Here is a 15,615-nt window from a genome sequence, read left to right on the forward strand (position 1 = left end):
ATACGGTACTCGCCTCTCTAAGTTACGGCGGCGTAGCGTATATGAGATGCGCTATGCCCGCCTAAAGATACACGATTATTTCTGAATCCGGGCCTGTAATTTTATCATATTGCTAGTGGATAATGTCACACAGATGAACATAATTCATATGGATTAATTTATGGACTTTACATCCATAATATACTTTCTAGCCAGAGGCCATGTGATAATGGCTGCCTAGGTGTTTTCTATTTGGTGTAAGCTAATCTTTGACTGTATATAATAACATGATTTGGTAATGTTCCATGCGTCCTACTAATTTATGTGAAATGTGATTTTTTTTTTTTTTTATCATAGGTCCACTTTAGGTTGTTAATACAGTAGGAAAACCTTTTGTGTGGCCAGACATTGAGATTTTATATATTGTATCTTTACAGTATGTATTATAAAAGCCTACGTTTTTTACTGATTGTATTATACGTTTCTATAAAGATACGTCGTATAGACGGGCAGCTTAGCCAACAGATGATACAAGGCAGTAAAAAACTCACTTGTCTCTGCTTTACGACGTAAAACAAAGGTTTATTGTTTATTGGGTAATTTGCTTACATTTGACACACTGGCAGTCACAGATTGCGTGTAAGGACAGAAGACCGGCGGACGCCAGGTTTTGGTGTGAGAACTGTTAGGTGACGGTTTGCTTTCACTTTGCTTTCTATGGGTTGTGACTTTGGACAAAGTTCATCTTGTCTGCAATGACATTGGCCACTGACTACTCTCCATGATAAGAGGAGAAATAAGCCACCCTATATTCAAACCTGAACAGCACTCATAAAATGTCTAACAAAAGAACAATTGCCCATGGGACTTTGAAAGAGTGGTGCTCACAAACAAGTACAAGGTTACTCTCCATGATTGTGTGAAGAGCAAAGCAAGTAAGGTCACTGCCAACTAGTGCCAAGTCAATGTGCCGTGTGTGGCAGTGGCAGAGCCAGCTGCCACTTAGACATCAGGGTGGATCTGACATTAAAGTCGGGATTCCCCCAGAGTCTGGAACTGGCTGATTGAGTTCAGCTGACGGTGGATTTTAGCCCGCAGTCAGCTGAATCTGGATCACAGGAGTGCAGAACTAAAGACAAAATAGCTTTGGTCTTCTCCTTTTAAGTTTTACAGTAGCATATGGCCACTACCATTTGTGGTGTGCCACAAAGGTATTTGACTTGACAAGTTCCTATTAAAGTGGAGGTTCACCCGTACATAAAAATGTTTAGCCTTAGATTCCTGCTCATTTTGTCTAGGGGAATCGGCTAGTTTTTTTTTAACCACTTCCTTACTGGGCACATATACCCCTTCCTGACCAGGTGAAATTTCAGCTTCCGGCACTGCGTCGCTTTAACTGACAATTGCGCGGTCATGCGACGTGGCTGCCAAACAAAATTGACGTCTTTTTTTCCCCACAAATAGAGCTTTATTTTGGTGGTATTTGATCACCTCTGCGGTTTTTATTTTTGCGCTATAAACAAAAATAGAGCGACAATTTTGAAAAAAAAACATTTTTTACTTGTTACTATAATAAATTGCCCAATTTTTTTTAAAAAAATAATTTTTTCTCAGTCTAGGCGATACGTATTATTCTACATATTTTTGTTAAAAAAAAAAAAAAAAAAATCGCAAGAAGCTTCTGGTTTGCGCAAAAGTTATTGCGCTTACAAAATAGGGGACAGAATTATTATTTTTTATTATTTTTTTTTACTAATAATGGCGGCGATCAGCATTTTTTTTCGTGACTGCGACATTATGGCGGAGACATCGGACACTTTTGACACATTTTTGGCGCCATTCACATTTATACAGCGATCAGTGCAATAAATATGCACTAATTACTGTATAAATGTGACTGGCATTGAAGGGGTTAACACTAGGGGGTGAGGAAGGGGTTAATGTGTACCCTAAATTGTGTTACTAACTGTGGGGGAAGGGGGGTGACTGGGGGAGGTGACCGATGCTGTGTCCCTATGTACAAGGGACACAGATCGGTCTCCTCTCTCCCCTGACAGGACGTGGAGCTCTGTGTTTACACACAGAGCTCCATGTCTTGTCCCTGTAGCCGCCGATCGCGAGTCCCTGGCGGACATCGCGGCCGCCAGGCACTCGCATCGGCATCTCAGCGATGCGGCGCGCGCCTCCGCCGGACGCACGCGCGCCCGCGCCGCTGGCTGCGCGCGCAGGCCGTAAAAACACGGCCACCCAGAGATGTAGAGCCACCCTGCAGCCGTACAAAGTCGTACGGCCGTCGGGAAGTGGTTAATCGAAGCTGTATTTACCGTTTTAGAGATGCATCTTCTCCGCCACTTCCGGGTATGGGCTGCGGGACTGGGCGTTCCTATTTTGATTGACAGTCTTTCGAGAGGCTTTCGAGAGGCTTCCTTCCCATCGCGTCACGATTTTCCGAAAGAAGCCGAACGTCGGTGCGCAGGCGCAGTATAGAGCCGCACCGACGTTCGGCTTCTTTCGGCTACTTGTGACGCGATGGATGCGACCGTCGGAAGCCTCTCGGAAGACTGTCAATCAAGAAGGAACGCCCGCTCCCGAAGACCCATACCCAGAAGCGACGGAGGAGATCGCTCTCTACAACAGTAAGTACCGCTCGGATTTTAAAACTAGCCGATTCCCCTAGACAAAATGAGCATCAATATACGGGTAAAAATATTTTTAGGGTGAACTCCCTCTTTAAGGACAAGTAATATAATGTGGTCTGTAGCCACAGATAGCTCATATTTTGGCTGATTCCTGCTGAATTTACTAAAATTTGCATGCATTGCAGTGAAAAATATGTCAAATTACCAAAGCTTACAATCTAATGTGGCCACAATCTACACTCTTCGCCCACTTTTATTAGGTACACCTTGCTAGCACCGGGTTAGACCCCCTTTTGCCCTCAGAACTGCCTTCATTCTGAAATAGATTCAACAAGGTGAAGAGATTTTGGTCCATAGTGACATAACATCGTGCAGTTGCTTCAGATTTGTCAGCCGCACATCCGTGATGCCAATCTCCCGGGCAGGATGGATCCATGCTTTCATGTTGTTTACACCAAATTCTGACCCTTCCATCTGAATGTTGCAGCTGAAATCGAGACTTGCCAGACCGGGCAACGTTTTTCCAAACTTACGTAGCGCCCCCTTACTTTCAGTATGGGCACTACGCTAAAGTTAGTGGGCAATGGCAGAGTTACTTTGCTCCTATTCACAATTTATTAAATTGGGACTTCTGTCATTCCAGAAAAGTCCACTGGGTCAGTCTGTGCTCCAGGGATGCGGTACCATCCCTGGCCAGCAGTTGGCACCAGAGGGGTTCTGGCAGAGCAAGTTTTCCCCAGCAGACAATCGGAGTTTTTCCCTCGCAGGGCATGCTGGGGAAGCGTATATCTGTGAAAGGTGTCATGTGCTCAAAGTTTTTCGCGGGGTCCCGGTTCCAGGTGCGGCATCTACCTTCAGGGTGCGCGCATCCATGGACCCCGCCGGCTCGGCCCACCTGGCCAAAATTGCAGACTACACGGAACCTCATCCGGAGGTAAAAGGACTCCAGTGACTTACTGGGTCCCCAGTTCTATTGAGAGGATCCCAGGCTGGGTGCCGTTTGATTGGGGGGTCGGCTTGAGGGGAACCCGGAGGCAGGTTGTCCAACAGGGCTTGAATGAACCAATCGGGGATCTGGTGACCGGAATGCTGACAGGTACGTTTTTCTGTCATCCGGTGACCTATGCTAAAACCTACTGGGAGGATTCGCTCCATTTATCCATTTAGCTCACTTAAAGTAATTGGCCTGTGGCAGAGGCCCTAGAGCCAGGTCTGTGAGAGAGATCTGTTCCTCCCAGCAATCCAAAGTGACACTTCGGCTGCCAGGCTTGTGAGAGGGGTCTGTCCGGGGGCACTTCACCCACTCAGAAAGAGTGGCGACGAATCACAATTTGATACTACTGAGAGCAGGACTGCTCGGTTCATATCCAGACCTGATACCGCAAAGTTCTCCTTTTCTCTTCAACACCCTTTTTCTTCCCATTTGATGTTGGCCGTGTTGGCCTGGAAATAAAGCATTGGAAAAACCCTTATTCACTGTCTGGACCTTCGCTCACTACTTTGATTCTACAACTGCACCCCTGGGCCACATCAAGGTAACTTAATATGCCGATCCCAACAACAAATCAGCGGCTCCTTCGGGGGTAGCGCTACACTTATATTGTTCAATTTTATGCGAGCCTGTGCGAATTGTAGCCTCAGGTTCCTGTTCTTGGCTGACAAGAGTGGTCTTCTACTGCTTCAAGGTTTGATGTGTTGTGTGTTCAGAGATGGTATTCTGTATACCTTGGTTATAACGAGTGATTATTTGAACTACTGTTGTCTATCATCTGCCCATTCTCCTCTGACATCAACAAGGCATTTTCCTCCACACAACTGCCGCTCACTGGACATTTTCTCTTTTTTGGACTGTTCTCCTTAAACCCGAGAGACGGTTGGGTGTGAAAATTGCAGTAGATCAGCAGCAGTTTAAATATTCAGACCAGCCTGTCTGGCACCAGCAACCACACCTTGTTCAAAGTCACTTTCTTCCCCATTCTGATGCTCGTTTTGAACTTCAGAAGTCTTCACCACGTCTAGATGCCTAATGCATTGAGGTGCTGCCATGTGACTGGCTGATTAGCAATTTGTGTTACCAAGCAATTGAACAGGTGTACCTAATAAAATGTCCGGTGAGTGTATATAGATCTGCTTAAAATTTAACCCAAGAAACCAGAGCTGAAGTTGCCACCATGCTGCCCATTGTACTTTTGTATTTGTTAACCACATTGGATGAGCTGGAAGCCCCCTTTACTGCTTCTTCTTGTATAAGTGTGCTCCAGATGGCCGTGGATATTAGGATCAGTGGGCCAGATTCACAGCGGAGATACGACGGAGTATCTCAGATACTCCGTCGTATCTCTCAGAGTAACTATGCGACTGATTCATAGAATCAGTTACGCATAGATAGCCCTTAGATCCGACAGGTGTAATTGTTTTACACTGTCGGATCTTAGGATGCAATACCGCGGCCGCCGCTGGGGGGAGTTTGCGTCGTAAACCAGCGTCGGGTATGCAAATTAGTAGTTACGGCGATCCACAACGGTTTTTCGCGTTCTCTACGTCGCTGCTAGTCTAGTTTTCCGTCGCAAAGTTAGTCGTCGTTTTAGGTGCCCTAACTTTACACAGCACACGTATGTGCTGTATAAAGTATGGCCGTCGTTCCCGCGTCGAAATTTAAAAATGTTTCCTTCTTGCTTAAGACGTCCGGGAATACGGAAGTACGCTACGCACGTCGCCGTTCGAAAAAATTACATCACTTCGCGCAAAGCACGGCGGGAATTTTGAAACGGAGCATGCGCAGTAGGTCCGGCGCGGGAGCGCGCCTAATTTAAATGGCACACGCCCCTTTGAATTACGCGGGCTTACGCCGGAGGCCGCCAGCGTAATTTTTCACGCAAGTGCTTGGTGAATCAGGCACTTGCGATGAAAAATTGTGGCGGTGTTACATAGTTACATAGTTAGTCAGGTTGAAAAAAGACACAAGTCCATCCAGTTCAACCACAAAAAATAAAAAAACAAAATAAAAAAAACAGTACAATCCTATACACCCAACTCCATACCCACAGTTGATCCAGAGGAAGGCAAAAAAAACCAGCAGAGCATGATCCAATTTGCTACAGCAGGGGAAAAAATTCCTTCCTGATCCCCCGAGAGGCAATCGGATTTACCCTGGATTAACTTTACCTACAAATCTTAGTACTCATTTATATTCTGTACATTTAGGAAAGAATCCAGGCCTTTCTTAAAGCAATCTACTGAGCTGGCCAGAACCACCTCTGGAGGGAGTCTGTTCCACATTTTCACGTATCTACGATACGTTACGCCGCGATTCTACGTGAATCTGGCCCAGAGTTTCTGTGTATGCACCCAGTGTAGTGCTAATTTTATCTTCGAGGGAACACCATAACTCTTGGGTTTGATGAAGGAACATTGGAATGAATCATGTGCAGAAGGCATTGCTCTATGAGAATATAGAATTAAGAGGCTCCCGCTGGAATGTCTTGTATATACAGCACTTAACATTCTAAAGTCCTGTGTCTAATTTATGTGCTGCTACCAAGGATAAAACTCAAGAAGGCCGAATGTTTACTTCTCAAGCGTTTCTGGTTCATATAATCCTTGTAATTCCTGAAATGCATTATTATTACCAGGACCTATTTAATATCACAATTTCACTTATATACTTGTACTACTGCGTTAAGCCATTTAAAGAGTATGGATTTGCCCTAACTATTTTTATTAGTTTGGGATAGAATGGTGGAAGGTTAAAGCCCCTGTCGGTTAATTTTTTCCTGTCTGTCTTGTTGGGGAGATTTCCTTTCACTTGTCCCGGGAACGCAACAGGGAGTGAGAGGAAATCTCTATAAACCCAGGTTCACACTGGGTACGATTTGGTACGATTTGAGATGCGATTTCACATGTCAAATCGCATCTCAAATCGGCGGCATTTGCTGGGAATTGTCGGCAATGGCACTGTCCTAATCGGTGCGATGCCGCATCTGCGGCGCTGCACCGATTTCAAAAAGTAGTTCCTGTACTACTTTTTGCGATTTCGGGCCGCGATTTACATTGAACCCTGCACAGATGTCTCTTAAATCGCGGCCGGAATCGCGGCAAAATCGCAGCCGCGATTTTGAATTCGCAGCAGTGTGAACCTAGCCTAAGGAATGGGAATTCTCCTTATATGCAGCTTTCACTGGAATAGGTGTACCCATGTGGAGATTTCCTCTCTATTTCTTTTGCAAAATTTTTGATTTCCCTATCGCATTCTGTCTCGGTGACAATGGTCACCTGGACAAATAGAGAGAGTGAATACAGCATTGTATTTTTGTGCAACAACTACTGCAGGAGGAGGGGGGTGCACAGCGGAAGGCGCTGTGATCCACACCACAGGAGGAAGAAGAAAGCCACCGGACACACTGCCCACCTGTTTCCTAGAAGGGGTAAGTGTGGGGCTTTGATGTCCCGGCTGTCCTCCCAGGGGGTTGTCGCTACCCGACCGAGGGGGAGTGGCAGTTTTCTGCCCCCCCCCCCCCCCAAAAGAAAGAACCACCAGCTGGTGTGGGTTCACACTCTACAAAACTAGATGATCTTTTTAAAAATTGTGTTTATTATATCAATTGTTTAAAGCGGGAGTTCACCCTAAAAAAAAAATTTAAGATTAGATTCATGCTCATTTTGTCAAGGAGAATCGGGTAGTTTTTTAAAAAACAAAGCAGTACTTACCGTTTTAGAGAGCGATCTTCTCCGCCGCTTCCGGGTATGGTGTTCGGGACTGGGCGTTCCTTCTTGATTGACAGTCTTCCGACAGGCTTCCGACGGTCGCATCTATCGCGTCACGAGTAGCCGAAAGAAGCCGAACGTCGGTGCGGCTCTATACGGCGCCTGCGCACCGACGTTCAGCTACTTTCGGAAAATCGTGACGCGATAGATGCGACCGTCGCAAGCCTGTCGGAAGACTGTCAATCAAGAAGGAACGCCCAGTCCTGCAGACCATACCCGGAAGCGGCGGAGAAGATCGCTCTCTAAAACGGTAAGTACGGCTTCGATTTAAAAAAAAATACCCGATTCCCCTAGACAAAATGAGCATCAATCTAATCTTAAAAATTGTAATTTCCGGGTGAACCTCCACTTTAATGGCATTTTCCTTGAAAGGAAAACTCCTCTGAGACCTGTAGCCTCAGCCATTAATGACCTCCTAAGAATTTTAGTTTGCTTGGCTGTCACTCACTTCAATAATTTCCTTGCCCTGGAATCCTGGGCAGCAAACTAAAAATGTATGCAAAATTCTCAGACAGATATAGCACTGTGCACAAGACAGATTTCCACTCCAAACAATGCACAGTTAAAGAGGCCCTGTCACCAGCTTAACATTTTTTACATATTATAGTTATTATTTTAAATTCTTAGCTGCTGCATTTTTTCCTTTTTCATAAACCATTTTTATTGACTTGCATGTGCCCTTGAACTTTTACTACAACAGTCATTACCCTCGCACAGCCCCAGTTCTACTTGCACGTCATAGCCCTCTCCTCTTCTGGAAGTGTCTAATGTCTATGCTGATCCAGCTCCCCCGCCTCTCTTTACCTCTCTACATAAACTTTTGGCCTGAACTGATCGGAACAATTGTTGTCGGATTTTCCACAGATAAATGTGTGTTGTCGGATTTTCCGATCGTGTGCACACAAGTCCATCGGACAAAACTCCAAAATACAAACTCGCATGCTCAGAGGCAATGCTCACAAAACACAAAATTGGCAGAAGTTGCCCAAAGGGTGGCGCTAAATAGCGACAATTGGTGGACAGTTGGTCGACAATTCTTTGCTGTTTGTACGCAATACAAGTTCACGGCCAACGCACTACAGAAAAAAGTCCTACGCTTTGTCCGATGAAAATTTGATCATGTGTATGAAGCTTAAGGGTCCTTTCACACGTGCGGACCGGTCGTCCGTTTTTTCATATGTCCGTTTACGGACTGCAATGCTTTCCAATGGGATAGCGTACGTTAGCGGATGAGCATCCGCTAACGTCCGTTAACATCCGTCTCCGTTAAGCTCCGTTTTTTTGAACGGAAGAAAACCCTATTTTTCTTCCGTCAAAAAAACGGAACGGACGAAAACGGATGTTAGAGGACGATCCGTTTAACATCCGATCCGCTAACATCCGTTTTTCATCAAAATATGTAATAAAAAAAAAAGTTCTAACAAAAAAAAAAACGGATGAAAAAACGGATGAAAAACGGATGACAACTGATGAAAAACGGATGTAAAAACGGATTAACTGATGATAAAAAACTGATCTAAAAAAAGGTCCGCACGTGTGAAAGGACCCTAAGACAGCAAATTTTCCAAAGATGAGGGCTGCTCTCCAGGACTTGGACTGGGAGGGAATATTGGCATCGATGGACACAGAACAGAAATGGGAATTCTTCAGTAACTGTATGTAAACTCACTACAAAGTATATTTCCATGGGCCATAAGTTTAAAAGGCTAAAAATAAAACCTATGTGGCTCACGGATAAAGTTAAAATGGCTATAAATAATACAAAATAAAGCTTTTAAAAAATATAAAAATTAACGAACGCTATCACCGTTACAAACGTTACAAAGAATATAACAAAATATGTAAAAAGGAAATCAAGGATGCAAAAATTCAAAATGAGCGACAGATTGCAAAAGATAGGACAAACCCCCAAAAAATCCTCAAATATATTAATAGTAAAAAGGTGAAGTCTGAGCATGTAGGCCCTTTACAAAATAATCTAGAGTGGGTAACGGGGACAAAGAGAAGGCTAATTTATTAAATACTTTCTTCAGCTCTGTGTATACAAAGGAGCATGGGGGAGCTCATGTCCATAATGGGGGTGGTAGTGACACAGCCCCAAATCATCCACAATGGCTCAAAAGTGATATGGTCCAGAAATATTTAGACAGAATAAAGGTAGATAAAGCACCTGGACCAGATGGCATACACCCACGGATCTTAAAAGAATTGAGCTCTGTATGTTCAAGCCCATTGTTTCTAATATTTAGGGACTCGTTAATGACAGGACTAATACCACTAGATTGGCGTAGAGCCAATGTGGTGCCCATATTTAAAAAAGGATCAAAGTCTTTACCAAGTAACTATAGACCTGTTAGTTTAACTTCTATAGCCTGGAAGATACTGGAGAGTTTTTAATAAGTAACCACAGTTTTTGCTGGGGAAAACAAATATATATTTTAAGCAACAGACCATGTGGATTCATGAAAGACAGAAGTTGTCAAACAAACCTGGTTTATTTTTATGAGGTGGTAAGTAAAACCTTGGACAGAGGGGTGGTGGTGGACGTGGTATACTTGGATTTTGCAAAAGCGTTTGACACAGTTCCCCACACACGGCTCATATGCAAGGTAAAGTCTACAGCAGGGATAGGCAACCTTGAGCTGTTGTGAAACTACAAGTCCCATGAGACATTGCAAGACCCTGACAATCACAGGCAGAGGCATGATGGGATTTGTAGTTTCACCACAGCTGAAGTGATGAGGTTGCCTACCCCTGGTCTACAGGATTGGAAATATCAGTTTGTAAATGGATAGAAAACTGGCTAAAAGACAGAATTCAGAAAGTAGTGGTTAATGATTCTTACTCTGAATGGTCGAAGGTTATCAGTGGTGTACCCCAAGGTTCAGTGCTGGGACCCTTACTTTTTAATATCTTCATGACTGATATTGGGTCTGAGATTAAAAGTAAAATTTCTGTCTGCAGATGACACCAAGCTATGCAGTGGAATAACGTCCTTACAGGATGTCTCCAATTTACAAGCCAACCTCAATGCTCTGTCTAATTGGGCAACTAAGTGACAAATGAGGTTTAATGTTGATAAATGTAAAGTTATGCCCTTGGAAGCAAAGAATATGTGTCATACATACTAGGGGGAGTATAACTGGGGGAATCAATGGTGAAGAAGGATCTCTGGGGGTTTTGGTGAATCATACGCTCTAAAATAACATGCAATGCAAAGCTGAGTTTTCCAAAGCAAGCAAAGTCCTTTCTTGTATTAAGAGAGGTATGGACTGCAGAGAGTGAGATATAATTTTGCCCCCCTGTACAAATCATTAGTAAGACCTCATCTGGAATATGCAGTTCCGTTTTGGGCCCCAGTTCTCAAGAAGGATATCAGGGAACTGGAGAAAGTGGAGAGAAGGGCAACCAAACTGATAAGAGGTATGGAGGATCTCAGCTATGAGGAAAGATTAGAGAAACAGAATCTATTCCCTCTTGAGAAGAGAAGAATAAGGGGGGATATGATCAACATATACAAATACATAAGTGGTCAATTTTTGCCTTGTTTCCACTGAACGGAACGGTTCGGGTCAGTAAATTTGGAGCTGTTAGAATGGGACCGGTCTATTCTCGTGAGCGTTTCCACTGCAAATCGGACCATCGGGACCATTCATGGTTTAGAAATGCCTAGCGCGTCCACCAATCAGTGGAATGTATTGTATCTCCGCCCTAATGGATCCGTTCCATTTTCTATGGCCCCACATCTGAAGCAGGACCCAGAATGGTCCAGTACGGTTCGGTTTAATGGCACACTTTCATAATGGAAACACCCAAAATAGCGTACCGAACCGTACCGAACCAATCCGCTCAGTGGAAACAAGGCAATAGTGAACTTGGTGTTGAGTTATTCACTTTACGGTCATCACAGAGGACAAGGGGGCACTCTTTACATCTAGAGGAAAAAAGATTTCATCTCCAAATACGGAAAGGTTTATTCACAGTAAGAGCTGTGAAAATGTGGAATAGACTCCCTCCAGAGGTGGTTCTGGCCAGCTCAGTAGATTTCTTTAAGAAAGGCCTGGATACTTTCCTAAATGTTCAGAATATAACCGAGTACTAAGATTTATAGGTAAAGTTGATCCAGGGAAAATCCTTGGAGATTGCCTCTCAGGGGATCAGGAAGGACTTTTTTCCCCTGCTGTAGCAAATTGGAGCATGCTCTGCTGGGGTTTTTCACCTTCCTCTGGATCAAGGATTGTGTATATGGGATTGTATTTTTTTTTTTGTTTTTGTTTGGTTGAACTAGATGGACTTGTGTCTTTTTTCAACCAAGCTATGTAAATTGAAATATCCCCACAACAGAAGCAGCGTTTGTTGTGTTTGCTTGATTTTGTCCTTGGTGAGGTGTTTACTTTGCCGCAGGGCCTCCTCATGTGAAAAAGATATTTTAATGAGTTTTATAATTGACGTGGTTTCCAGGTTGTTTGTGCTGCGGCTTGGCACCGCGCAGACAGCCACTTTCTTCTGACCTCAAAGCACAGCATAACTATTTTCATAGTCTGAGAGTAGAAGCTCCTCTTCAAGGTGTGGAACATGGCTAAAGTGTCACTGTCTTCCCTATGGAGTTCAGAACAAACAAAAAGGGAAAGTTGAGTTCGGTGATCACAGTTTTTAGTTATTATTGCAGTGTTTACCTTAAAGTGACTCTGTGATGAGAAAAACATGGGGGCTGCCATTGCTGATCATCTCTTGAAAATGCTGCTTTATGTTTGAAATAGTTGTTTACAACAAACTTTCACTTTATTTATATTATTTGTAGCTTGTCATTTACTCTTTCTTATTATTGCATAATTTTCTTATTATTTTTAATATTATTTTTTTTATTCTTTACTTTTTAATTACTTTTTTATTTTAATAATTTAATTATTATTTCTTAGTATTTTTTTATTACATTTTTTTTTATCAATTTTTGTCACTTAACTTTATTGCTATCACACAGGAGAAAACACTTCCCTGTGTGATAGCAATTGGAGGTGACAGGTTCTCTTGATTGACCCTGTCACCTCCAAAACCGGAGTCCTGGCACTGTGCTAGAACTCCTGTCACAGCTGAGATGGGAGGAGCACAGCTCACTGTGTACATCGGCGGCAGCGGGGGACAGGAGACAGACTCGGCGGCTGGGGGGAGGACGGAGTCCCTCAGACAGAGCCAGCAGAGAAAGGTATGTGTGTGGGGGGGAGGGGAGGACGGACGGACGGCAGCACACATTTTACAAGTGATGTCGGCGACCTCGCCGCAATCACTTGTTAACGAGCGAGCGGATTCCCCCACACTACATTTAGTCCTGCTAGAAAGCAACTTACCGCCATTAACTGTATGTTCCGGGCGTCGGGGGACTCCATGCCGCTGCCGCCCCTTGGCACCCTGCCGCCCCGAGGCCTTTCAGCACAGGGGAGTGTTTACATAGGGTTGCATATATGCGTCTTGAGGTAAACTTGCATAAGTTGTTTAAATTTCACATGTTGGGATAACTCTTCTGTAGTAAATCTTTTTCTTCTTCATTGCAGGTAAATAATGGATTCCAAGCAGAAGCAACATGCCGTCATTGAGTTCTTGATGAAGAGTAGGTGCAGGCTCTCCAACATTCGCAGAGTGTTTACAGAGGTGACACCATTAACAAGAGCAATGCCTTTTCATTGGTGACTCTTATTAATGGTGTCATCTTCATAAACATTCTGTAGCCTTCTGTGAATGTAGGACAGCCTGCACTCCTCCTTCATCAAGAATTCGGTAAGAGCACAATGCTTCTGTATGCAATCCACTATAAAGAATTAAAGGGGCTGTAAACGGAGATGCGCTGTCCCTCTCTGCACGGGGGTCCCGGCTCTTGATTGGATAGATTAATAGCAGTGCAGCCATTGACTCCCGCTGCTGTCAATCTAATCCAATCACGTGGGCAGGGGGGGGGGGCAGAGCAGGGCTGAGTCCTACATTCAACGTCTATGGATGCCGAATGCTGGACTCGGGAGCGTGCCCGCAAGGCAACCCCCCCGGGAGAGCTCTCCTAGGGGGTTATCTGATGCCAGGAGGAGCTGTGAGAGTCACAGAGGGACCCCAGAAGAGGTCGGTTGGGTCCACACTGTGCAAAACGAGCTGCACAGTGGAGGTAAGTATGACATGTTTGTTATTTTAAATGAAAATAAAATTAACCCTTACAATCACTTTAATATAGAGGAAGAGTTAGGCCCAGCCATACACGGTGCACATTTCTTTCCTGCAACTAGAGGATGCAGGAAAGAAATTCACACAATTGCCCTATCAGCAATTGTCTGCTCCCGGCAGGGGAAGCTGTCTCCTCCAGGAGAAGACCGTGAGTATCGCGAGCGGCTGTAGCTGCTGTAGCGGTAATCGCAAGAGAATCCAGTAGGCTGGTTGTACATAGGTTGATCGCTCAATCAACTTGGTACATTCAGCCTGCCCATTAACGAGTCGAAACCGTAACGAGTCGTTACTCTACTAACATGTGAAATTTGAATGATCTACGTAAAACGTTAGCATTACTTTTGGTACAGCCTTTGTATCTGGCTCATCGTGTTTTGGTTTACTATGGGAGTGTGTCCATAATGATCAGGGTAATGACAAATTCTTATCTTTTATCATAACTAGTGAACTATAAATTCCTTTTGTTTTGTTTTTTTATTTGAAGAATAACTGAACTGATTGGATACCATCCAGAGGAGCTGCTTGGCCGCTCAGCTTATGAGTTCTATCATGCTTTGGATTCTGAAAGCATGACCAAAAGTCACCAGAATTGTAAGTATTAAGCAGAATGTTCTTTATAATCTCATCTTCGTTGATGGTTTTGAGGTCATTAAAGCCGTTAATGGGTTCTCTCCCTGTACTATAGATATAGGTAAGGTTGCATCCTAAGAACAATGACTAAGCCACCCCAGCTACAATGACCCATGGTTAGGCTTCCTAGGGCAACCGAAGGCCACACTTTCAATATTGCTTTGATGACATACCTTCTAGAGAAGCCTGATGGATCCCATTTGTAGTGTTCTTTATTCCCCAAAAAATAGTGTTTATGTAATCTAGCACTACCCTCGAAGGAGATGCTGGTTTGTCTTGGGTGGCACGTTACCTCTGTATATGTGCCGTCTAGGGTACTTGATGAGAGCTGCAGTAAAGGGAATGTCCACACGACAAGTGTCTTTTCTGCGTGGGTATAGTGCATCTGGACAGGTCTTTCTCACCAGCCTGGCAGCCAGAGTGTCACTCGAATTTAGGATTAAATTAAAGGTTGGAGACCATTATGGTCCGGAATCCTTTTTTAGTAGATTCAGCACCCGGATCTCCTTCAGGTAGTTTTGGTCAAGTTAGAAACTGACAGGTGACCAACATCCAGCCTCTAAGAACCAAGGTTGTCCTCCGATGAATGGACAGGCCCCTCCTGAAACACCAGCCTCTTGCTTGGTATTCTTCGGACAGACTCCCCATCGGTCAGCTTCCTCCAATTGGACGGACAGCTCAGGACCACCTTCGGTTTGGGGACCCAGTCGATCACTGGGTCCGCACTGCAGATCAATTGCTCCGGGTCAACGTGGTCCCGGAACCAGGAACACTGCGACACACGCACACCCCGGCCAGGAGGGCCATTTGCAGGGGGTGTCGTGGAATGACTACCCCAATGGTGGGCACCACACGAGGAATAGACCCCGAGAAAATGGCGTCTGCCCTTTAATACCCCTCACAGCATGCACAGCGAGGCGATCACCCTCCTGATTGGCTGCTGGGGAGAAATATCCAACCACACTTCACTCCACTGCTGCCACCTATCGTCCTGGGGCGGAACTCACTCCCCGGTAATGACAGCATGCACAGCCAAGCTAGAGCAGAGGCCCCAAATTTAAACAATTAGGCCCAGATTCTTAGAGGAGATACGACGGCGTATCTCCAGATACGCCGTCGTATCTCTGCGTCCGGCCGGTCGTATCTATGCGACTGATTCATAGAATCAGTTACGCATAGATATCTGTTAGATCCGACAGGCGTAAGTCTCTTACGCCGTCGGATCTTAACTGCATTTTTTTTTGTTGACCGCTAGGTGGCGCTTCCGTCGAATTCTGCGTCGAGTATGCAAATTAGCTAGGTACGCGAATTCCCGAACGTACGCACGGTCGACGCAGTAAAGTTACGACGTTTACGTTAGGCTTTTCCCGGCGTAAAGTTGCCCCTGCTATATGAGGCG

At 44.6% G+C, this 15,615-nt stretch overlaps 1 protein-coding gene across 1 annotated transcript in view; it reads left to right on the forward strand.

Annotated features, from left to right (window-relative positions):
- The window catches only part of EPAS1 (endothelial PAS domain protein 1), a 244,659-nt gene that overhangs the window by 196,126 nt on the left and 32,918 nt on the right, over window positions 1-15,615 (forward strand). The window contains exon 7 of the mRNA XM_040351560.1: window positions 14,071-14,177. Within this exon, the coding sequence (XP_040207494.1) occupies window positions 14,071-14,177 (107 nt within the window). The remainder of the gene's footprint in view (window positions 1-14,070; window positions 14,178-15,615) is intronic.

This window comes from Rana temporaria, chromosome 4 (assembly GCF_905171775.1).
Source record: "Rana temporaria chromosome 4, aRanTem1.1, whole genome shotgun sequence".
In the NCBI taxonomy this organism is placed as follows: Eukaryota; Metazoa; Chordata; class Amphibia; order Anura; family Ranidae; genus Rana; species Rana temporaria.